Here is a 25,347-nt window from a genome sequence, read left to right as displayed (position 1 = left end):
GCATCTGAGAGCCTGCTTGTGAGGTTGTGTGCGTCTATGTGGATTGTTATTGGAGAGATCACTTACTCTACATGCTGCAATGCATAAATTGAGGATTGTCTTTCACCACCTTTTCAAATGAGCAGATATCTAAAGTTTCACTTGATCTCCTGATAGGCCAGAGAAGCCTGTTTGGCTCTAGCAGCCTTGAGTGCCATGCAAAGACACCTCGAGTGCCATGCAAAGACACCTCAAGTGCCGTGCAAAGACACCTCAAGTGCCGTGCAAAGACACCTCGAGTGCCGTGCAAAGACACCTCAAGTGCCGTGCATGGAACACGTGCCATAGGTTGCCTACCCCTGACCTAGCCTATTAAATAAAAAAAGTGTACCCTCCACATGAGGTATTTAGCTTAATAAGGCTAATTACTTGCATCTGTTGCAATGCTGCATGCTCCAACTTCTCAAACAAGTTATTGCATTACTCTTATTTAAATTGTCAAAATTAATGGATGGGAAATAAAATTAATATATTATTCCTTCCTAAATCCCAATGAGGTAGACTAACGTCTAAAATCCCTTTATTACTGCATCTGTGTCTATTTTTCAGCAGAAATAGTATGAAATCCATGTGGGCTGGCTATTTTCATTTACAAATGACATTAATGAAGATAATAGCCTATATCCTGCTCCACTGTGTCCTGTTTTTCAAAAAGTCAGCCAATAGCCAATGAAATAGCTTTGAAGTACACCTGCTGATTGTCATTACAATATATTGCTCTATTGATTATTAACCCATTCATGTTGTCCATATTTTATTAAGACTCTGCCTGGGTTAGGCCAGATTTCTGTTAAAAGACAATAAGGTCAGTCTCTGAACGTGTCCTGTGTTATCTGGCACCAAGACATTAGCAGATCCTTCCAGCACATAACACGGATTGAGATCTGGGGAATTTGAAGGCAAGACCTTGAACTCTTTGTCATGTTCCTCAAACTAATCCTGAACAATTTTTGCAGTGTTCCAGGATGTATTGTCCTGCTAAAAGAGTCCACTACCACCAGGGAACACCATTGCCATGAAGGGGTGCACATGGTCTGTAACAATCTCTAGGTGGCACAAATTATGTCAAATTAACATCCCTATGAATGCCAGGACCCAAGGTATTCCAGCAACAAATTACCCAGATCATAAGACTTTCTCTACTAGACTGCCTTTTTCCCATAGCACATCTTACTGCCATCTCTTTCCCAGGTAAATTACACACACATAATCGGTCATCCAGCTGATATAAAAGAAAACATGATTCATTAGACTAGGAAATCTTCTTCCATTGCTCTATGGTCCAGTTCTGACGCTCACGTCTCCACTGAAGGTGCTTTTGTTGGTGGACAAGGATTCATCGTCTGCAACTACACAGCCCTATATGCTGCAAACTGCAATGCACTGTGTGTTCTGATACCTTTCTAGCAAGGCGAGCATTAAGGTTTTCAGCGATATGAGCTACAGTAGCTCGTCTATGTGTCCAGACAGACTAGCCTTCGTTCCCCACGTACATCAACGAGCCTTGGGCACACATGACCCTTAAGCCTGTTCAGTTGTGACACCTGTTGCAGTTTTACTTTCTTGCAATTCTTTGTGAAGACTTGCTGTTTTGGAAATGCTCTGATCTTGTCATCTAACATCACGATTTGCCCTTGTCAAAGTCGCTCAGATCTTTTTATTTGCCCATTTTCCCACTTCATTCACATGAAAGTCAAGAACTTGCTGTTTAATTGCTTCCTAATGTATCCCGCCTCTTAAAAGGTGCCTTTGTAGCAATATAATCAACATTATTCACTTTACCTGTCAGTGGTTTTAATGCTGTGGTTGATAGGAGTATAATTTGTTATGTCGTAATATGAGTTTCTATTACATTCTTTTAAAAGGGTTTCTTTGGACTTCCTGGACAAAAAGGAGAAGAAGGTTTACCTGGAAAGAAGGTAAAATTAAATGCTGTATCTACTTAGTGCCCTGGGTTTATGATATACCTAATTATTTTTTAAGGCATAATTATAGTGTATATTGATAAAAAAAAAAAAAAAGAACACAAAGAAGTGTAATAAGCAACCTCTCACACGTTTCCATTGGAATGTTTTCATTGGACACAGCACGCAATGCGTCAAGATCTAAGCTAATAAAACATGGCTCTGTATCCTGGCAATAGTTCAGTAGGTAGGGCATCAGCTGCAGTAACCTAGGATCACAGGGTGGATTATTGGCAAGATCAGCTCAGCCCATCATTCGGCTAAAGTTGATGAAAAGAGGGCTATTAAGTGCATAAAAATAATAATATCAAGACCTCAAGAATGCAGTTGAAAAATAATGGCAAGCTAGTGTTATATTTCCTTATGAAAAGATTACTCCAATCCTTTTTTTTTCGTTTTAAACCAAATTTAGTTTATTTTGTAATAGCTATTTGACACCAGTTACGTGTTCACCAATCTTTTTTAAAAGTAAAAAAAACTGTAAAAATAAATATAAGTAACCGATAATCCAGCGTCAGGTGTGGACTTTTCTCTTCCCATCTGATGTCACATTGCTTTATGCAGTCCAAGCAAATTATTTTTATAGAGAAAACATTTCCAGGCTCAGAGTGCATGTGTGCTCTGAGCCCAGTTGAGTGGGAGGCAGAGAAGAGTGGACAAGTAAGGGAGAGGAGTTAACAAAGAATAACATATATGCAGGGAGTTTGGGAGTGAGTAGACCAAGGGAGGGATAGAGGGAGAGGATATTTAGGCTTCCCCTTACAGGTGTGTTCCACGTGCAACTTGCAAGAGTAGTAGCTGACTAATTCTGTCACTCGTGCGTTGTGTAATTTTTGCACAGCAATAACATTAGGCAGTCTGGAACAGCTCCTGGCTGCCAAATTTGCGCATGCTGGGGTTTAACTAGCCCACGGCACAAATGTGCAAATATCTCTGTATTTGCAGCGTTTCAAGCAGAAACATAGCAGATACAGATTGCTTCCCCCATGACCGCTTCTGAAAACAGATATGGTTAGGGATGTTGGAGTAACACTTTAAACACTTTGATGATATTAGTTTATGTCTGGCTAAGCATTGTCAAAAATATAGTTTACATACATATCTATTGGCTTGTTAGCTATAAATGATCTTGTTTGTGTTGATTTGTTTGCAAAAGTTTTTTTTTAAGACAAGCAGGTGATATTCTGGGGCAATGTACTAACTAAATAAGGCCATGTTGCCATGGAAACCAACAGAATAGCACGCACTTTGCCTTGATAGCTTGCTAATATGTTGTTAAAAAAAAATGAAGCATAACACTATGAACTGCAGAACTACTCTCTGGCAGCATCTTTGGGAGTCATTATGAACAAGAGTTTTCAGGTTGACTAATATACATTTTGTAAAAAATTGGCATCTGATGCCAGCACGCACAGCATGCTGGGAACTGATAGCCAATGGCGGCATGCCACTCCTCTATGTTGTCCCTGTATTTACCTTCAGTCTGCCCTGCAAGAGCCCCTCCATCTGAGAGGTGGGAATGATGTCAGCAGAGGAACTCTTGACCTCGGCGCAATATTAACATTTAGCATTTAAATTTTTTTCGTGGGGGGATACATACCAGGCTAGGAAGGGTTGTTCCAATTTCTTAAAACACTGGTGTTTGGTAGTAACCTTTTACATATAATTATTGAGCTTTCTGTTTATATCCACACAAATTGCTAAAAATGTAATAAGATAGAGAGACAGAGAGAGAGAGAACTATCTGGAAGAAAGACGATTTTGCCTAAGGCAAAGGAAAGGTTTTTATTTTACTGTAAGAACAATCAGGATGTGGCATTCTCTGCCTGAAGAAGTGGTTTTATCAGAGTCCATACAGATTTTCAAACAGCTACTGGATGCATACTTGCAAAAACAGAATATTCAAGGATATAATCTTTCAATGTAGGGTAACAACTGCTTGATCCAAGGATAAATCTGACTGCCATTCTGGGGTCAAGAAGGATTTTTTTTCCCTAGCTTGTTGCAAAATTGTGCTTCAAACTGGGTTTTTTGCCTTCTTTTGGATCAACAGCAAAACAAATGTGAGGAAGGCTGAACTTGATGGACGCAAGTCTCTTTTCAGCTATGTAACTATGTAACTATGTAATTATAGATGTTTTCCTGTTTTTGCTCTTTGACAAGTTATGTAATGTTATTCAGGGTCGAATGGATAATTTATGTGTCATTATTATAACTGGTCCTTGTGATTGTGTTGCTCCGAAGACTTGCCTGTTCAATTTTCTTCTATTTTAGTCATTAAACACAGACTGTGTATTAATGATAACCTATCTTACAGGGAGAGCGTGGGTTGACAGGTCCACAAGGAGAGCCAGGAATTAAAGGAGAACTTGTAAGTAATGTCTATTATTAGTCAATCGGATGATGGTGTGTGAACCTTTTTTCTCCAGATCCCCAATTTATTTATTTATTATACTATATGTATGCTATATATATGCATGCTGTTTTTTTTTTGCTATAACCATATAGGATATCTTGGCTTTTACCTCTGAAGTTCCTACCAAGAAAGCCATTGGTAATCCAGTGCAATCTAGGGCTTGTATTCTTTCGAACCTAGATTTTAGTGACTACTTATAGTTTCAACTGGCTTGAACCATTGGAAAACAGAAAATCTACAATACAATAATAACAGAGAAAAACATTTTCAAGATGGAAAGTAAATGCAATAATCACACTCACAAACCAAAATTGATTGTAGGCGTATCATAAACCTCAGGACTTGTGGAGCATCATGGCAAATATGAAGGAGACAAAATATAAAAAATAATAGTGCAGAGTATCTTAGTCAAAATAGACACTTTAATAAACATACACACAGGGCCGTCTTTAACATTGATTGGACCCCGGGCAAGCATTTGCTTGGGCCCCCTGGATCCTGCCTCCTCCCTCCCTCCCCCCCCCCCCCCCCCCCCCCCACACACACTTTCACTCTCTGGCATGCAATCACGCCCTCCACCCAAACACAGTGGCAGAACTAATGTAGACAGGGCCCTGGTGCAAGACATTGTTTTGAGCCTCCCCTCTAGCGCAAGAGCAGAGAAAAGATAGATCCTCATCTGTTGTACAATTCCCACAATGCTATGCCAGCTGGGGATCTACCATTTGGCCATTCTTGCAGGGCTGTATTTGTGAGCAGTGTTTGTGCATTTGAATGTGAGCATGTTGTTGTATACAGTATGTGTGTGCATGTAGTATTGGTGTTTAAATGTAGGGATGTGTTTCTATATACTTTTTGAGTTTGAATTCAGGGGTGTCTTTGCATGTTGTGTTTGATTGCCGTGATGTATGACATGCATTCACAGATATACATACACATTAGCACACCGATACATGCACACATCTGGACACATGCACACACTGACAAAGACTGGCGTATACACACACACAGACACATACATAAATACACATGCACACACAGAGATAAAAACACTGGCACATCCACACACAAAGATACACACTTACACACTGACACAGATATGTACACACACAAACACAGGTACACATGCAGGGGTGTATTTGCATGCAGTGTTGGCATAGGAATGCTGGGATGTATGCATTGTCACACAGATGCACACTTACACAAACACTGAGATACACACAGATACACATGCAGTGGTGTATTTGTGTGCATTGTTAATGTTGGAATGCAGGTGTGTATTTGTGTGCTTTGTTAATGTTGAAATGCAGGGGTGTATTTGTGTGCAATGTTAGATGGGATGTATGCATTGCCACACGCATAGATACACACTTACACATACTGACACTCATATACACACACAGGTACAAATACACTGACACGCAGGTACACATACAAACTGACACACAGGTACACAGATACACATAAACACTGACACAAACACAGTGAGATACACACACACAGTGATACACACACAGTGATACACACACACAGTGGTGTATCCTGGTTTTGTGCTGCCCAAGGCAGGACAAAACTCAGGCACCCCCCCCCCCCCCCCTCGCCACCCTCACCCAACCCTTCCCCCCGCCCCACCTTCTAAATACACACACACACATTCACTGACAGATACGCATACACTAACAGAAACAAACACACAGACACACACACACACACTAACAGACACACACACTCACACACACACTAACAGACACAAACAGACACACACACACAAACAGACACACACACACAAACAGACACACACACTAACAGAAACACACACTAACAGAAACACACACACACACACACACTAACAGACACACACACTCACACACACACAAACAGACACACACACTAACAGAAACACACACTAACAGAAACACACACTAACAGAAACACACACTAACAGAAACACACACTAAGACACACACACTAACAGACACACACACTAACAGAAACACACACTAACAGAAACACACACTAACAGAAACACACACTAACAGAAACACACACTAACAGACACACACACACACACAAACAGACACACACACTAACAGACACACACACACTAACAGACACACACACTAACAGACACACACACACACTCACACTCACATTAACACTTTTTTACTTTAACCCCCCCCAGCCTCCTTAGGGAATGCTGGGGGGGGGAGGGGTCATCTTTCTCCCTGGTGGTCCAGTGGCTGCTGGGCGGTCAGGGGGCACTGGCGGGCAGCTGGCGAGGGAGCACTTCCTCTGAGCGGTCTGCACATGCTCCCTCACGCGCCGCAGTGAGGCTGGGAGCCGGAATATGATGTCATATTCCGGCTCCCAGCCTCACTCTGCGGCGCGCGAGGGAGCTGAGCAGACAGCTCAGAGGAAGTGCTCCCTCACCAGCCGCCCGCCAGCGCCCCCTGACTGCCCAGCAGCCCGCCGGCATGTCTGTTAGCCGCAAGGCTAACAAGACATCTGCCTTGGGCATTTGGGGCGGCTTTTTTTGCCGCCCCATGGAAAATGCTGCACAAGGCAAATGCCTTGTTTGCCTCGCGGCTAAAACGTCCCTGCACACACACACAGTGAGATACACATTCAGATACACACACATACACAGTCAGATACACACACATACACAGTCAGATACACACAGTCAGATACACGCACACACACAATCACACACACACACAAACAGATAGATACACACACACACACACAGTGAGATACACATACACACAGTGAGATACACACACACACAGTGAGATACACACACACACAGACACACAAACAGTCAGACACACATAGAGTCAGATACACACACACACACACACACACACACCCACAGTCAGATACACACACACACACACACAGACTCAGATACACACACACAGTCAGATCAATTTACATAGTTTAGCCACCCTCCTTACCTTTACAGAAGTGTGGCTTCCCTGGAGTCCAGTGGGAGCTGGATGGCTGAGATTGATGGGAGTCTTCTTCTTCTTCTTGGTCTGTACCTTCTCTCTTGGTCACCTTCTCTCCATGTACTCCTCCTCCTCCTCCTCCTCCTCCTCCCCAGCGGCACTTTGTTAATTGGGAGGAAGTGACCTCACAACACTTCCTCCCAGCAGGCAGGAAGACAGAGGCCCGGTCTGGAGCTCTCTTAAAGGGCCGGGGGGCCCTGATTACCTCACCTGCTGCAGCCCACCGGGATATTTCTCAGTATCCCGGTGGGCTGTTCAGACCTGACTGTGGGCAGGGGGCCCACAGGGCAGCTGCTTTGGGCCCCCAGGAGCAACAGGGCCCGGGGCAGCTGCCCCGTTTGCCCCTTGTTAAAGACGGCCCTGCATACACACTTACAAAATTGAAGTGGAAAAAAGGCACATCATTAAATTCAATCACAGGATCCCTGGAGTCAGGAACACCGGAAGAGCATTATCCAGAATATAAAACATATGGAAATAAAAACAAAGTAAAAATCTGCACTAAATAGAAGAGCCCAGAATGTTTTTCTCTGTTATTATTGTATTGTAGATTTTCTGTTTTCCATATCATTTTGAGGACTGTGAGGAGTCCTTATCTACAGTACTTGTAGTACAAGGGTAATTGTTTTTTCCCTATCTATTGCCCACTTAGTGTGTGTCTATTTCCACATTTTGGTGTATCTGTACATTTTTTGTATTTGGCTTGAACCATTGCAAACTGTCATCACTTGAGTATCTTTCAAGACTTGAGGTTCAGTAAACAGACCTCTTAGTTTAATACTTGCTAATTATTTTATAAACTATATTGATTTAATACCATCATCATGATATGGATTATTACACAGCTCAGTGTCAAAAAATCCTGATTTATATCATTTTAATAACTCATAACTCAAAACAATTGCACGGCCTAAAATGGTATGTCTCTAATTATGCAAAGCAACTTATATTTTACACCATGTACTTATAAACAATATTAATTGTGGAATTATTGTAATTGCATGCATTCATTTTTAGCTGTGTTTCCTGTTTATATGTACATACTTTAAACTGGCATCCAGATGTTATTAAAGTGTTGTTTTACAAAAACATTTTTTTAGAAGTGGCCACTATCTAATTTTGGACTAAAACTATATGCTCGGCCATCTCTCGCTGTGATCAGAGTTCTGGGTGTTGTAGTCCAACAACAATTTGGGGACCCACATAGTTATACAGCACTTAAACCCTTCACTACGGACCACTTTTTGGTTAACAAATATTAGCATTACATTTTTTTTGAAGCAGGGGATGCATAGCTAGCCTATAAACATATCATAACACAGCAATTTGTGTATTTATTACTTTGTAGACAAAGAGAAAAATAGAAAATATGTAAATTCACACAATTTATATGTTTCTCCTATTTGTTCATCCTTTATAAAAAAATATTTGGGTACCGAAAAGCTTTAGACAGTATACAGTGTCCTTCATCTTGCAATATTTCACAGAGATTACAAAACGTTAGTATGAAAGCAATAATGTCTATGTGTATAGAATGCTTTGCAGAATTGCAGACAAGCAGGGCCAGATTAAGAGCCCAGTGGGTCTGGTGCTGACAATTATGATGGGGCCTTATTAAAGAATCTTATTGACCAAAAACACTAAAAGAGTCATACCTATCAAGCGTCATGTATCTGATGGAGTTGGTGTTGGAGGGAAACTCAAAGGATGCAGCTATAAGAAAACACATACTCTATGCTAATCTCTCTCTAATTTATGCTTTCATCTTTCAAGTAATTCCACACCCCCAAACAGCAGTGTCCAGTGAAGCAGGAAGTCAATGGGCGGGGTAAAAGGGTGGGCCACTGATGCGAATCACGTGACCAGAACTGCCAAAAGGGGCGAACATGCCCAAAAAGGGGGGCATGTCTGTTCAAAGAATTGTGAGGCCAGCCTGGCATCAGTGTCCCTATGTATCACAGTATCAGTGTCCCCATGTCGCCCAGTCCCCTAGTCTCCCAGTGTCCCCATGTCTCAGTGTGTCCTGTGTCACTAGGATACTAGGGGACACAGAGACACAGAGACACGGGGACACAGTGAGACATGGGGACACTGAGAGACCCGGGGGCACTGGGACACTGGGAGACATGGGAACACTGGGAGACATGGGGACACTGGGAGACATGGGGGCACTTGTGGATACAGACATGGAGACACTGGGAGACATGGGGACACTGAGACATTTGGGGACACTGGGAGAAATGGGATCACAGACACTAGGGACACAGAGACATGGGGACACAGACAGTGGGAGACATAGGGACACAGAAATTTAGGGAAACTAAGACAATAGGGACACTGAGAGACATGGGAACACAGACACTAGGAGACTAGGGGACACAGACACTAGGGACACTAGCTGGGAGGCATGGGGATACAGACACTTGGGGACACTGGGAGACATGGGGGCACTTGTGGACATAGACATGGGGACACTGGGAGACATGGGGTCCCTGAGACACATGAGGACACAAGGGACACAAAGACATGAGGACCCAGACACTGGGAGACATGGGGACACTGAGACATATGTGGACACTGGGAGACATGGGGACACAGACATTTGGGGTCATTTGGAGACATGGGGACACTGGGAGACTAGAGGAGCCATGGGGACACTGAGACACTAGGGACACTGGCTGGGAGACATGGGGACACTGGGAGACATGGAGACACTGTGTCCCTAGTGTCACCATGTCCCCATGTGTCTCCCTATGTCTCAGTGTCCCCATGTGTCTCAGTGTCCCCTAGTTTCTCAGTGTCCCCATGTTTCCCAGTGTCCCCATGTGTATCAGTGTCCCCATGTGTCCCCATGTCTCCCTGCTGCCTTTCCCCCCATCCTTCACATATCTGAGCTGTAGTCTGTCTCTGCAGGCTGGGAGCTGCTGTCTGGACTCTCTGTGCTGTGTAGCTGCTCCCCCACGGATCAGTGAGTAGAAAGAGGAAGAGAGATGCTGTGACTTCCTATCCCTGCCTCTCTCAATTCACAGTGGTCCCCCTACTGGCCGGTGCTGGTATTGCAGAGTAATCTCCATTTATACTGAGAAAAATATTTGCATTTGTATTGCCGGTATTACTGCAATACCATCACGGCCAGGCAGGCTCAAATACTGGCTGTACCTTGAAATACCAGTCAGGTGGCAAACCTAAGAGTAGTATGTAAAAAAAAAAAGTTTTTTTTTCTTTAACCCATTAAGGACACATGACATGTGTGACATGCACTACTTCAAACAGGGTCTGAAATGTTAGTTTAAAAGCAAAAATGCAAATAGATTTGACAAAAATAGATAAATAATAATAGTCAAATACCTTGCTTTTACTAGCAGTATAGCTTACTAAAATGGCAGCAGAATGTAAAGACAATGGCTGCATTTGAGCATAATGCCCACATTTAGTAAAAATAGTGAAATCATATATTTCTAAATTAAAGGTATTTAATCTTTATCAATCTCTGAACTGCTAATGTAATGCTAACAATGAAAAGGTAGAGTCCATTAACGCTTCACTTTACATTCATTATATCAGTAACTTGTAGCCCCATGGAGCAGGTGCAGCCTAAGGCTGGAAAGTAGCAGGGATTGGTATTTTAGGTTGGGGGGCAGGTCTAGTATATATCGGCCGGCCATCTTAGTTTGGTCACAACTAATTACTCACCAGTCTGGCTTGGTCCCTCCATCTGTCCCTTGGCTAGGTTAAGTGGCTTCAGCCCTCTTAGTTACAGCAGCGGGGTTGGTGAGGGGAAGGCTAGGGAGAAATATGGTCTCGGGTTTAATTAAGAAGAGTTAAGGAAGTTGGCTGATTAGTACCAAATTGGTTGTTTACAATGTTGGTATCATTTTGGTGGGTTTCAAGTCCGTCGGTGGCTCAGAACCTTGGAGGTGTAGGGTTATCCGGGTATACCCCTACCAGGAGGCGGTTAATCATTATGTTGCACTTTATTTTTGTATATATTAATGTGTTGTTACATTGTTATTATAATGTTTACTATATAGGTCATAGCCTTTATTTATGACATATGGGATATGTATTGTGATGTATGGGTGAAGTGGTGGGGACTTTCAATGTTTCAGTTGATATTTTGAGATATTATTATTATTATTATTATATTATTAATAAAGCTGTGGACATATTGACCCATACCTGAGAGTGTCTGCGTTTGATTGGTAATGGGGTGGGTATGGTTTATTTTGGGAAATCTCCACCTGCCCACATGGCGACAATGCACCTGTCAAGTGTCTTCTGGTACAGACATGTTTCCTCTACAGGCTCGTAATCATATATAGAGTATAATGAGGGTCGGTGAGGCTTTATGGACTAGATTTCATACTACAAAATACATGAAAATAAAACATTTTAAGCTCTATATCATTTTGAAGGGGTTAAACCTTTTTTGTTATGGAGAACTCGAAGGAAAGTTAAATATTCTCAATGACTTAAATAATAAAGGACACATTATATATTAAGAAGAATGTATTTAAATATAGTTTTGTTTTTTTCAAAAAACACTTTAACAGTATTCCGGACTGATGCCAAACCTTTTTGTATTTCAGGGTAATATTGGTAAACTTGGCCGTGATGGCATTGATGGTCCTCCAGGTGAGAAGGTATGTAGGATAAACGTTTGTTTCTTTGCAGAAGTTGTTCTTTCAGTATAGTTTGCAGCTCTACTTCCAATAGTTAGATAACAATGCCATTAAAGAGATATCACAGTCCTTTATGTACTAGATGGACTTTCATCAACTTTTCTCACGAAGGTTTTGGTGGACTAATTCCTATAAGTGTGTGGGGATCATCAGCTATGGTATTAACAGACATCAGTTACGTTTACATTTCAGGAAACAATTAAATTATGCACTTTGTTGATGTTGTGTCTAACCAAAATAAAATGTGTGTATATGTAAAAGACACAAGTAACAATACTAGTACAGGCAGCCTAATTCAATATGTTTTAGATTATATAGGAAGATTTAATAAATAATTTTTACCTACCACTAGCATTTCCTAGAGCTGATGTACCAGCTCTAATATATTGTGTTTGTGTGACTTTAAGAACTGACACCAACCTCACTCTATTATTACTCTAAATAAGTAATTCACTTAGCAAACAGTTAAAAACACATTCACACTTAAAAAATGAAGTGCGATTTAAAGACAAATGTGCTATGTGGTATCTCGCGATTAGCGTTTATTCTAAATCTCAGGAAAGTCTGTTCAGCACATTTTCAGCTTCTTAAGTCCATCTACTTGTGTGACGTCAATCTCTCTACGCGTTTCGCCACACTGGCTATGTAAGGCTTCACATCATAGTTCCACAATTTTGTACAATTTTTGTTTGGATGAGAATCAGCTGGAGATGTACATTTTGTCCATTCCTAAGAGAATAGCTTTATATCATTGATATCTCTCTTTCTATACGTTTATTGTTGGAAATTGGGCATCTCAGCTTTGCAGCACCATTATACTCTCCAATACACTCTCTGCCCATAAATTTGATTAATCCAAATGAGCTATTGTATTATTTTCTTCCATACACTATAATTTAGTGTTTTACTTTATATTCTCTTGATAAAATCTGCACACCCAATTCAAATACTCAGTTTGCATTTAATCCTCAGCAATTATAATTTATGTATCTCTAATTTCATCATTCCAATGCCATTTACATTATTAAACATTTTTCCTTTACTTTCTAATTACTCTAGGCATGATATATACATATACATTCTCATTTTATAGGGATCACGAGGGCCGTCCGGAAAACAGGGCCCCGAGGGACCTAAGGGATCTAAGGTATTTTGTTTTTTGGTATTTGTGAACATTTTTGTGGAAGCTGGAAGAAAGATGGTAAAATTAATGAGTATAATGAAATGCAGATATATAAATTGTTAATAGTTAGTTTTGGGTAATGTACAAAGTTTAGAACGTTCCCTTTTCTGATATTTTGGCAAGTCTATGGAAGCAAACTAGTAGCCAACTAAAAATACAAATTTCCATGAGAAAATAGAGATGGCTTTTAAATATACCTTTGACTGAAATTTCCAGATACCGTCTTTTTAGGAACAGAACAGTAAAGCTCTTTCTTCAAGACTATGCTAAGGTAAAAGCAGAGAAAAGCAAACACATTTTGGTTGGCCAACAATCATATTACCCTGCATTTTGGCTCCTGTGGAAGATCCAAAGAGTTTCTGTAGCACAGTTCAATATTTCTATAGTCCTTCTACCATAAAATATACAGAATAATTCAACTGAATGTTTCCCTACATCCCTACATCTCGTTGACGGGTAAAAAAAAAGCAGATAATGCAATTTATTATGCCTTATTATTTTTTCATTTGTCACTAATATCTTTAATATTTATTATAATTTTGGAACAGTTTGCAGAAGAAGCATTTTGTAAAAAAATAATACATAAAAATGCAAATAGCATTTTACTTCTTGTTACATGTGCTCCCTGTAGCTTATTGGTGTCCAGCCGATAGACATGCAAAGATTGTAGCATTCTTGCCGTAGGTACTTAAGGGAAAAAAAAACGTTCAACAATAACTGGAGGAATGGAAATTTCCTGCCTTAGCTATAAGATGTTTCAACTATAAAATGTTTGTAAAATATTGCAGAATTAACCTTTTCTATGCATTACAACTATAGGGTGATGCTGGAGCCCCTGGGTTTTTAGGTAGTCGAGGTGACATTGGTTACCCGGTAAGTGAAATTCCAGTTTTTACTCGTCAATTCAATGTTAATAAGTATCCCTCAAGTAATTTATTACAATGAAAACAATGTAGATACATTGCAGAGAGAATTTATACAGGCAGTTACTAGCATAAGAAATATATTTGTCTTTGTAGACGTATTTATCTTCTGCATCAGTTAAAGGGTTAATCCCAGCACCATATCTACAATACAGACTTAGATAGCAAGAATCACTCTAACCACAACCAGTGTTTTTGGTTCTAGCAACCCTTTAATAACCCAATTAAAATTTACTTTGGGATTGCACTATTGCTATAATGATTATACACAGACAGCTTTACTATAAATTCATTTTGTCTAGCAAACGTTCTTCATCTTCACCTCTTACTGCTCTCGACATTATTATGTATGTCAGTTAACTGCTGTTAAGAATTGTTAAATAGTGCTGTAAAATACGTTGGCACTATAAAAAAAACAAAACTGTAAAATACAGACTCAATTACAACCCTGTAAGCGCTTTCATATAAAACCACACCTAAAGTGTGAAAATTATAACTGCCTGTTTAGAGAAGAAGGCATCCAAAGAGATTGCCCAGGTGTATCCATAACAAAGCAGCCCAAAACTTTTCTGGAGCTTATATTACAGTAAAACCTCGCTTTATGGCGCTTTGCTTTACAGTGCTTTGCTAATACAGTAATTTTACATCTGCAGTCAGATGGTGAATCTCCACTACTTTAACCCCTTAAGGACACATGACATGTGTGACATGTCATGATTCCCTTTTATTCCAGAAGTTTGGTCCTTAAGGGGTTAAGGTTAGCAATACATATAGTGGTAGAATTGTTTTATTGGTTATATTTATTTTACATAGTTTTTTGTTCTATCAATAACGTACATGTAATATACATATAATGTATAATAGTGTAAGCATTTAAAGGATCACTACAGTGTCAGGAAAACAAAGCGGTTTTCCTGACACTATAGTGCCCTAAGGGTGCCCCCACCCTCAGTCCTCCTCCCGTGGCCCGTTAAAACCCCTTCAGCAGCTTAACTTAATCCAGCGCCGGGCTCTGGCGCTGGTGACCTCTCTGTCCCCCGCCGACGTCAGCTCCCCCGTCTGATGTCATAGGAGCCGAATGCGCATGCACGGCAAGTGCCGCGCGCCATTCAAAGTGTCCATAGGAAAGCATTTCTCAATGCTTTCCTATGGACGCCCTGCGTGATGGAGGCAGACATTAAAGGTTGGATTAACCCCAAATGTAAACATAGCAGTTTCTCTGAAACTGCTATGTTTGCATCTGAAGGGTTAAAACCTGAGGGACCTGGCACCCAGACCACTTCATTGAAATGAAGTGGTCTGGGTGACTATAGTGTCCCTCTAAGACATATATATGTACCAGCAAATAGAAAAACCCTAGGATTCACTTTACAGCAATATTCACTTTACAGCAGTGGGACCTAACCTGCCGTATTCCTGAAGTACACCTGTATATGGAAGACATAGGAAGCCAGGCCTCTCTGTTTTGACTTGGACATCTTTAAAAGCTATTCAATATGTTCAAAAGAAAACACAATCAGTTAACGTTTTTGTTCTGTTTTTTAAATCAGTAAAAAAAAACTTTCTGTGAAAAGGGATTTTGAAAACTATTTTTTTTAAATGTCCCATATCAAAATATTGTATGTTTTTGTAAATATCTTGTGCCTTCATATATTTAAATAATGATATATGAGTTCTCATGAACTATTTCTGTCCAATTTTAGGGTTATCTGGGAATAACTGGTGATTATGGAGAAAAGGGCATAAAGGTGAGATGTTTGGGCAATAAGCATATTCTAAACATGTTGTCTACATTATCCAAACATTGCATTTTCAGAACTAAAAGAAAACTTTATTGTTAGACTTGTACCCTGATGTTCTCTCCCAATATAACTATTTTACATATGTTAGTTATGGTACATTTTTAGAGACTCAGATAGGAATGGGATAAAGGCTGTAAGCAGGAAAGAAAATTGGCCCGGGCATTTCAAATCATAAGTTTCCAGGGTTCCAGAAGGGTGTGTGCTGTATGTGTGTGTTTAGTGGCTCTAAAGGGTGTTTATATATGGTGGTGCTGTAGTGAGTGTATAGACGCTGTAATGTGTAGTGTGTGTGTTTGTTTAGGGGATTTAGTATGTGTGTAGGAGGTACAATGAATGTGTGCATGTGTGTGTGTGAATGTGTTTGGTAAGTTTTTATGAAAGAAATAAATTAATTTATTCCCGCTTACCAGCTTCTAACTTTTGGCCAGGGAGTAGGACCACCATGAGGAAGGTACGGGACCCGGCTGCCTGGGAAGACATGGCCCCTGCATTGCTAATGTACACATATATATAGCGATTACCACTATATATATGTACACCTGCAGGCTCCTGACTGCATGTGTAGTGAAGAAGGGCCCAGCAAATGAAATCTTCAACTTCTGGAAACTCCTCTTTCCAACTCTTGCAAACCCACACCATGGGTTACCATGGCAATGCTCCCCGTGGCACACAGGTTGTGCTTGCGAGGGTTAGATAGAGGATTTGCCTAAAACTGAAGATTCTATTTGCTGGTCCTCCTCTTTACTATACATATAGCTGGTAGCGTGTGCAACACCACCAGATGACCACGGAGTGTAATGTCCACCCTCACTGTGCAGGGGGTTGGGAGGGATAAAATGAATAATAATTTTTAAAAATTTCACCGGGGAATACAGCACCTATCCTATTCCACATATATACACACATATTGCATCAGACTGAATCCACTACACAAACACACACTGTTCAAGGGGCCACAAAATGATTGCAACCCTGCCAGGGAGAGTGGACATGTTGGAAGATCTTTGTTTCTTCAAAGCACAGTTCTAAATGGCTTAGCTCATTGGATAAGATCAATCAGCTAATGCTCTTAGCCAATGAGCTAGCTCTCCATTTCTCCTGCTTTGAAGCTTTCAGTTCTCTTTTGGATATATTGGAGTACAGGGCTGGCAACATTTGACACGTGTGCCATGCATGGCGCTCGAGGTGCCTTTGCATGGCACTCAAGGTTGCCAGAGTCAAACAGCTTCTGGCCTATCAGAAGTCCCAGTGGGGATGACAGATGTCTGCTCGTGCAACCCGAGCAGTGATTGCAGGTGGTAAGGTGCAATCCTCAATTTATACATTGCAACACTTCGAGGAAGTGAACAGGAATCTGCACTGGAATAGAGCAACCAGCAGCCGCTATCACAGCTCCTGCCCTTGACTTGTACCTGGCCAGTCCAGCCCCCATTTGACGCCGGGAAGCAGCCCACACTGCTAGATATACACAGAACTGCAGAAGAAGTCTTCCTCACACACATAGTCCCCACAAACACAGCACCACTGACAATCCACCTGACAAGCAGGTACCACAACTAGCCCCACACATGCACACACCACCAAACACACAATGTGACAAATCATTCACACACACAATTCCACAAGTAGCCTCCATACATATCCCACATTCATAGGTATACACAATACCACAAACTACTCAAGAAAATATACTGTACAATATTCCTTCACACGCACAAAAACAATGCTAAATAGAAACTGTAGCACCCATAAATAACACAAGCAGAATATGGCAACATACACGACTCAGTTTAAAAAAATGTATTCCAGAGTATAATGCAACTAACTTATTGTTTTAACCCTTTTAAGGCTCAATGATATTAAATAGGAAATTATCACTTCCCAGGATTTTTAATATTATGTTTACTTAAAGGGACACTATAGTCACCAGAACATCTACAGCTTAATGTAGTTGTTCTGGTCGGTACAGTCAGTCCCTGCAGGCATTTTCATTAAACACTGCAATTTCAGAGAGAGTGTTTACATTGCTCCCTAGGGACACCTCCAGTGGCAGTCACTCAGACGGCCTCTAGAGGTGCTTCCTGGGTCAGTTTTGCACAACATGTAGCACTGATGTTCAGCATCTCCACGCTCTACATGGAGATGTAGAACTTTCCCCATAGAGATGCATTTATTTAATGCATCTCTATGAGGAGATGCTTATTGGCCAGTGTGGCATTTGGTTCCACGCCCACCCCAACTCATTGGCTGAGATTATAAGAATTGACAATCTCAGCCAGTCAATGCTTTTCCTCTTGTATAAAGGTAAGTTGTCATTCTTTTTAAGGGTGACAAGGGGACCAAAACAATGTTTTTAACACTACAGGGTCAGGAATACTTGTTTGTTTAACCCTATATTTAACAAATATGTATTTGTGAGATGTGAAAAATAAAGTTAAATATAGAAATTCAGACCTTTTTATTCTGCAACCAAATGCTTACTTTTTAGCTTACTTTCAATTATGCTCAAGTTATCGGTCATTTTCAATGTTTTATTCAGTTGTGTAAATTCCAGAGCGGTTACCCTTCAATGCTGTCACCAAAGTCTGGTTCCTAAAGACCCTACACCAGCTATATACAGACATGCGACTTTTAATTGAATACCCATCCCATTTTGATATACAATTTCTATGAAATAATTATTTCACTGCTGGTCCTTAGTTTGTTGGTTCAGTGAGAAGCATTAACACAGTCTTTATCTTTGCAGGGTATAGAAGGAAGATCGGGAGAACCTGGGTACCGAGGTACCCCTGGAAAGGATGTGAGTTAAAAGGAAGCATTATGTCTATGTTGTACCATATACTTTATTGATAGATATATGTTTAAATTCCAATGAAATAGCAAACTTGGAAAAGAGGTCACCATCACCATTTCAGAAAAAAAATTTTTTTGAAAGGTTTTTAGCAAAACAACAGGTCCCAGAAGAACCTGTGGCTTAGCAGCAGCAAGCCAGATTGTTAATGTGAAAGTTCATCTTCCAATTTAGCAATATTCGTTTCGTCCATTTTTGGATGGCAGTGATAACTGAAGCCAATCAGCCAATGATGTGTTCAGCCCGTGACTGCTGTCTCGATAAAGAAGAAATTGATATTGCTGAAGCAAAAGCTGGACTTAAGCATGAGCTTAATAGCTAGCAGAGGCTTGGTCACAGGTGCCTAGTGGACCCTCTGTTTTAGTCATAATGTTCAATCTGTTCAAAAACAGTTTGACAAAGAATCTGATATATGTAAAGACCTGTGCTTCTGATAACAGAGTCCTATTTACTGCTCCTCGTAAATAATGTATTAGAGCTACAACTGTGCGATATACTATGGTATATACCAATGCCCTGTCCGTAACAGGTGAAATGGTGCCAGAGACAAAGAACGAGTTTCAATCCTTCCACGAGGTCACCAATGTTTAACCCAAATTATTTGTTTTCTCTAAACTAGGAAATGGATCAAGCTAAGACAGGAGAGTTTTACTAGGCTCAAAAACTCTTCATGTATATATGCTTCCTTGAGAAAATGTAGGCAAAATGCATAATGGTGATGAAAAACAACCACTATGACCACATTACAGGGCATTTATCTGCTCATATGTGTCATAAATTAAAAAATGTCTGGAGATTAAGCAGTGACCAGAGCTTTGCTCTCTTGCATCCAGCAGATCTCTTTATGGTGATCATGTCAAATCAATATGACAGTGCTGGGAATTATTCTAAAAATGATTGACAGCATGTCCATCTGGTGCCGTCATTGACTTGGAATTACAGCTGCTTCCCCTGACTATGTCATTGTTGTTCCACTTATTATGTATTTCCCCTGTAGTTAGTTGGTGCCATTTATAAAACAGAGACAGAAACAAGATGAAGAGCATGTAAGCTCATTGAGCAGGGCCCTCAACCCCTCTGTTCCTGTGTGTCCAACTTGTCTGGTTACAACTACATGTCTGTTCGTCCACCCATTGTAAAGCGCTGCGGAATTTGACGGCGCTCTATAAATAATATAATAATAATAATAATTATAGAAACTAACACATTTCACACTGCTACAAATATTTACCAATAGACAATGATGATAGGAGCAACTTTATTATGCCAAAATGCTGATGTAGTCCACATGAGATGTATTAAGTATAAAAACTGATCTGTGTCTGCACTTGGTCCTAAATTAAAGTGCTTTGTAATGCACAGTGCAATCCTTGTTCAATAGTCACAAGGAAGAAATTGATATTATTATAAATGCAAATATACAGAATAGATGAAGAACATTTTCAGGAACACTAGATGACACGGAAGTTAAAACTGGGTACTTGTAACTTAAAATTTAATCTTATGTAGGTAAAAAAAAAAATAATCAATGTACAATACTATGCTTTAACTTCTAATCAAATAAATAGAACATATGTGCAAAGTTTGTGTGATATATTTACTACTCTCTTATTTGGAAATTGCAGGGAGCAGCTGGTGTTGTTGGGTTAGAAGGATATGGTGGAGTAATAGGTTTAAAGGTATGTAGATCTTCTTACTGCAGACCATTGGTGTTGAAAAGTTTTAAATAATAATAATACTGTATTTGTTACATGTATGCCTGCATGTAAACATATTATATATTTGTAGTATGTATTTTTGAGTATACATGTAAAAACTTAAAGTATACATTTCACAGGGAGACAAAGGAGATCAAGGTCCACGTGGTCCACCAGGAATTGAAGGCATGCTGGTATGTTCCAGTATTTTAAAGACATATATTCTGTTCATTTATTAAGGCCTGGCATTTATTATGTGAATGGACATATCATTTAAATGTACATTTATTTTATTCCAGACTGAGGGGTGATTTGTCGGCATTTAAAAGAAGTTTGAGAAAAACTGCACCCTTAGGCTCATTGATCCATAACCACTTCAATAACCTGCAGTGATTATGGTGTCTAACTGGAGTGTTCCTTAAACATTTTTTTTTATTTACGGCCTTCTCTATCCTTTTATCAATCTTTACATTACTTTTCTGTATCACTTTAGATTAAATTTGAAAGCCTTCTAATAAAAACCGGACCCCAAGTAGATGTCCTAACTAATCAGTAATTAAGAATCATGTTGTCCACTCTGCCAGAGACGTTAATCTGTCCTCTCTTTACACCCAGACCCAAATTTCTTCTTTTCAGTAGGGTTGCACACATTTTATGGAATTATCTCTCATGTCCAATCTGAGCCTCCTTAATTTCCAACCCTGTAAGAAAAACCTAAACACCCATTTTTACTGGTTTGTCACGTCATATTTTATTTTATTTTCCTATTGCAATCAACCCCTATCTCTCCTTGAACAACTTGTCTGTCTATTCTCTGCTCTAATGTTTTTCGCATTCTTACTCCATTGCTGCCATATGCCATGCACTAGTGTAAATATTGTGGCATCTAACTTCTTAGTCAAGAGCCATGTAGCGGAGAGCCGATCTTTCACAGCTATTCTCCACTAGAGATCCCAGTGAGGCTCAGGAACAGGGTGATGATAAGTCCACAGGCAAGGTTTCTAGCAGGTAGAGTAATACAGCAATATCCCCATCGCAATCCCAATAACTGGACGACACACAGTTTCAGGAGTAGTACTGACAAGCTTTATTCCACAGTTCCTTATAAAGCCCTCTCCCATGCAAGGGAGGAGGTTCTATCACTTAAGACATTATCCAATCTGTGAACAGTAACCTCCCACACATCTCCTCCCCTCCTCTAGCATCATAATCCCCTTATCATGTACATAGTTTTACCCAAGTTTTGGATGTACCCTAAATACTTGGGGTACATCCACAAATCCAATATCTCCAGATAGCCCTAGTCTGGAGGAACAACATATTTTAAAATCAGCCCATTCGGATAAACGGTTCGGGAGTTATGGGACTTTAAAGTATTGACCGACCGCAGGGGTAAAGTATCCGAAAACAGTTCCATGCATTTTGGCCCTGCGGTCGGTCACAAACAAGGGAATGAAAACAGACGAATTGCCTGTGTTATAGAGCCTGGAGAGGGTTTGAATGAATTCCCTTGTTTGTGGGGTTCTTTCTACCGAACGGCGGGTCATTCGGTAGTTTCTATACGAATTTCTGGAAGTATGGAGTCTCAGCGGTGTTTGCCTAGTCAAGTGTCCGATTTTAGTTCCAGACACTCGACGGCAAAACACCGCTGTTCGGCAGTTTAAGATGGCCGCCGCCACGTGTTCGTATCCCGAATGGCGGCCACCCAGAGGACAAAGACCACACTACATGAATAGGTAATTACCCGTTTGCAACATTGTTGCAAACGGTAATTGAAGGCACACTTTACACGGGGTGGTCTGGCTGTTTGGTAGTTTCATTCCCTTGTTTCATTCGAATGATTCTACCGAACAACCAGAGGAATACAGTACTTTACACACATTCAACTACCAATTTAACCGGATACAATGATTTCTATGCATGTTCACACACATTAAACTAGCAATATGACCAAATACAATTATTCCCATACATGTTGTAGGACAGCCCGGTACCAATCCGCTACACTGCTCCCCCTTGCCCACAAGCCGGCATACACAGTCTGATCCAACACGGATCGGCTTGGGGATGTCCGGGGCTCACGGATCATTTCTCTAAGTCAGTTTGTCTTGACAACCCGTCAGCATTTCCATTCTGTTTACCCGGCCGGTACTGGATATTAAAGTCAAAAGGCTGTAGCGCCAAACTCCAGCGCAGCAGCCTGGCGTTGTCCCCAGCTACCCGGTTCAGCCAGACTAACGGGTTGTGATCCGTGAGCAAGGAGAAGGGCTGTCCATATAAATAGGGCTGCAGTTTCTTTAGGGCCCACACCACAGCCAGGCACTCCTTTTCGATGGCGGCGTAGCTTACTTCTCGAGGTAACAGTTTGCGACTGATGTAAGCCACTGGATGTTCGCCGCCATCGGCCCCGACTTGACTCAGTACTGCCCCCAATCCAAACATAGAAGCGTCTGTGTGAACAAGAAAACGTTTAGTTGGATTGGGAGCTGCCAAGACAGGGGCATTTATCAGTGCATTTTTCAATTGTTGGAAGGCCTGCTCACACTCCGGGGTCCAGTTTACTTGGCGGGGAAGGTTCTTACGGGTCAGCTCAGTGAGGGGTTTGGCCAGGGCGCTATAATTGGGAACAAACTTCCTGTAATACCCCGCTGTCCCTAGAAACGCTAAAACCTGGGTCTTAGTCCTAGGGGTGGGCCACTGGGCTACAGCCTCTACTTTGGCGGGTTCGGGTTTCTGTTTACCGCACCCTACTCTATGTCCCAGGTACTGTACCTCAGCCATTCCGATACTACACTTGGCCGGCTTCAAGGTCAAACCTGCTTCCCTTATCCTATCTAGCACAGCTCCTATGTGAGCTAAATGTTCCTGCCACGTATTGCTAAAAATAGCAATATCGTCCAGGTAGGCACAGGTATAGTCCTGAAATCCATCCAGGAGTCGATCCACCATCCTTTGGAAGGTGGCTGGGGCGTTTTTCATCCCAAATGGCATGAACTTAAACTGGTACAAGCCAAATGGGGTGACAAAGGCCGACTTCGGGATGGCGTCTGGGGCCAGGGGGATTTGCCAATAACCTTTACACAAGTCAATAGTGGTGAGGTATTGGCCCCTGGCCATTCTGTCCAGTAACTCGTCTATCCGGGGCATCGGATAGGCGTCGGATACGGTCTTCTCGTTCAATCTCCTATAGTCCACGCAGAAGCGGGTCGTACCGTCTCGCTTTGGTACGAGGACTACAGGAGATGCCCAAGGACTGTCTGAGGGTTCAATCACCCCCAGTTAGAGCATCTCGTCGATCTCCTTACGCATGTTTGCCCGTACCGCTTCTGGGATGCGGTAGGGAGTCTGGCGCATGGGTAGTTGCCCTGGGGTCTCGACCCGGTGAGTTGCCAGAGGCGTGTATCCAGGTACATTAGAGAACGTGTCGCGTTTCTCTTCTAATAGTTGCTGTACCTCGATCCGCTCCTGTGGGCTCAGCCGATCTCCCAGCGCAACCTCCCCTAAATCCCCGGACAACTGCCCATCCCCCAGCAAATCGGGGAGGGGTAAGCTTTCAAACTCTTCCGTGTTAGGGGCACAGATGGCGGTTACCTCCTCAGTACGCTCGTGGTAGGGCTTCAGCATGTTCACATGGAGCATGCGTCGCCCCCCAGTCCCTGTGCAAGGGCCGATAATATAGGTGGTGTCACATCTTTGCTCCACCACCTTATATGGGCCCTGCCAGGCGGCCTGTAACTTATCATGTCGGACAGGTTTTAAAATTAGTACTTTCTGCCCGACCTGAAAGCTACGGTCCCTGGCTCCCCGATCATACCATGTGCGCTGGCGGGTCTGGGCCTCCTGAAGGTTTTCCCTTACCGTCTTGGTCAACGCTTCTAGGCGGTCCCGAAAGGCCAACACATATGGTATGATGGGGGTGCCGTCTGTGCTCCGGTCTCCCTCCCAATGCTCTCTAATAAGATCTAATGGGCCTCGGACCCTCCTCCCAAACAGTAATTCAAACGGGGAGAACCCTGTGGATTCCTGCGGCACCTCCCGGTATGCGAATAGGAGGTGCGGCAGGAATCGTTCCCAGTCCTTGTGGGTCTCTGCGAAGGTTCGGAGCATCTGCTTCAAGGTACCATTGAATCGTTCGCAGAGCCCGTTCGTCTGGGGGTGGTAAGGGGCACTGATAATAGGCTTAATGCCACAGATCCTCCAGAGGTGTTGGGTGAATTCTGCGGTAAACTGGGTACCCTGATCCGAGATAATCTCCCTGGGTAATCCCATCCGGGAGAATATCCGCATGAGGGCATCCGCGACCGTTTCAGCGTGGATGTTGGTCAGAGCCACTGCCTCTGGATACCTGGTGGCATAATCTACTACCGTTAAAATATACCTTTTTCCTGACGGGCTAGCTTTATTGAGGGGGCCTATCAGATCCACCGCTATTCGGCTAAAAGGTTCCTCTATTATGGGTAAGGGGTGAAGTTTAGCCTTCCTGCGATCTCCCCTTTTTCCCACTCTCTGGCAGGTATCGCAAGTCGTGCAATATCTGCGTACTTCCTGGCTAATCCCTGGCCAGAAGAAACTCTGGGTTAGTCTGTACCTGGTGCGACTAACTCCTAGATGTCCGGATAGCGGAATATCATGCGCTATCCGGAGTAATTCAGCCCGGTACCGCTGCGGTACCACTAATTGTCTCCTCGCTATCGGGTCTGACCCCGTAATCTGCTTGCTTGTTTCCCTGTACAAAAGTTGTTTATCCCAGATAAATCTCTCTCCCTCCGCCCCGGGGGG

At 41.9% G+C, this 25,347-nt stretch overlaps 1 protein-coding gene across 1 annotated transcript in view; it reads left to right on the top strand.

Moving 5' to 3' along the window:
• Window positions 1–25,347, top strand: part of LOC134607931 (collagen alpha-1(IX) chain-like) — a 103,527-nt gene that overhangs the window by 54,551 nt on the left and 23,629 nt on the right. The window contains exons 11-19 of the mRNA XM_063450527.1: window positions 1,905–1,958; window positions 4,321–4,374; window positions 12,020–12,073; window positions 13,206–13,259; window positions 14,115–14,168; window positions 15,922–15,966; window positions 18,767–18,820; window positions 20,497–20,550; window positions 20,709–20,762. Of these exons, the coding sequence (XP_063306597.1) occupies window positions 1,905–1,958; window positions 4,321–4,374; window positions 12,020–12,073; window positions 13,206–13,259; window positions 14,115–14,168; window positions 15,922–15,966; window positions 18,767–18,820; window positions 20,497–20,550; window positions 20,709–20,762 (477 nt within the window). The remainder of the gene's footprint in view (window positions 1–1,904; window positions 1,959–4,320; window positions 4,375–12,019; window positions 12,074–13,205; window positions 13,260–14,114; window positions 14,169–15,921; window positions 15,967–18,766; window positions 18,821–20,496; window positions 20,551–20,708; window positions 20,763–25,347) is intronic.

This window comes from Pelobates fuscus, chromosome 4 (genome assembly GCF_036172605.1).
Source record: "Pelobates fuscus isolate aPelFus1 chromosome 4, aPelFus1.pri, whole genome shotgun sequence".
NCBI classification, from domain to species: domain Eukaryota; kingdom Metazoa; phylum Chordata; class Amphibia; order Anura; family Pelobatidae; genus Pelobates; species Pelobates fuscus.
Note: the sequence above shows the minus strand (reverse complement) of the source record. Positions and strands in the feature narration are given on the sequence as shown.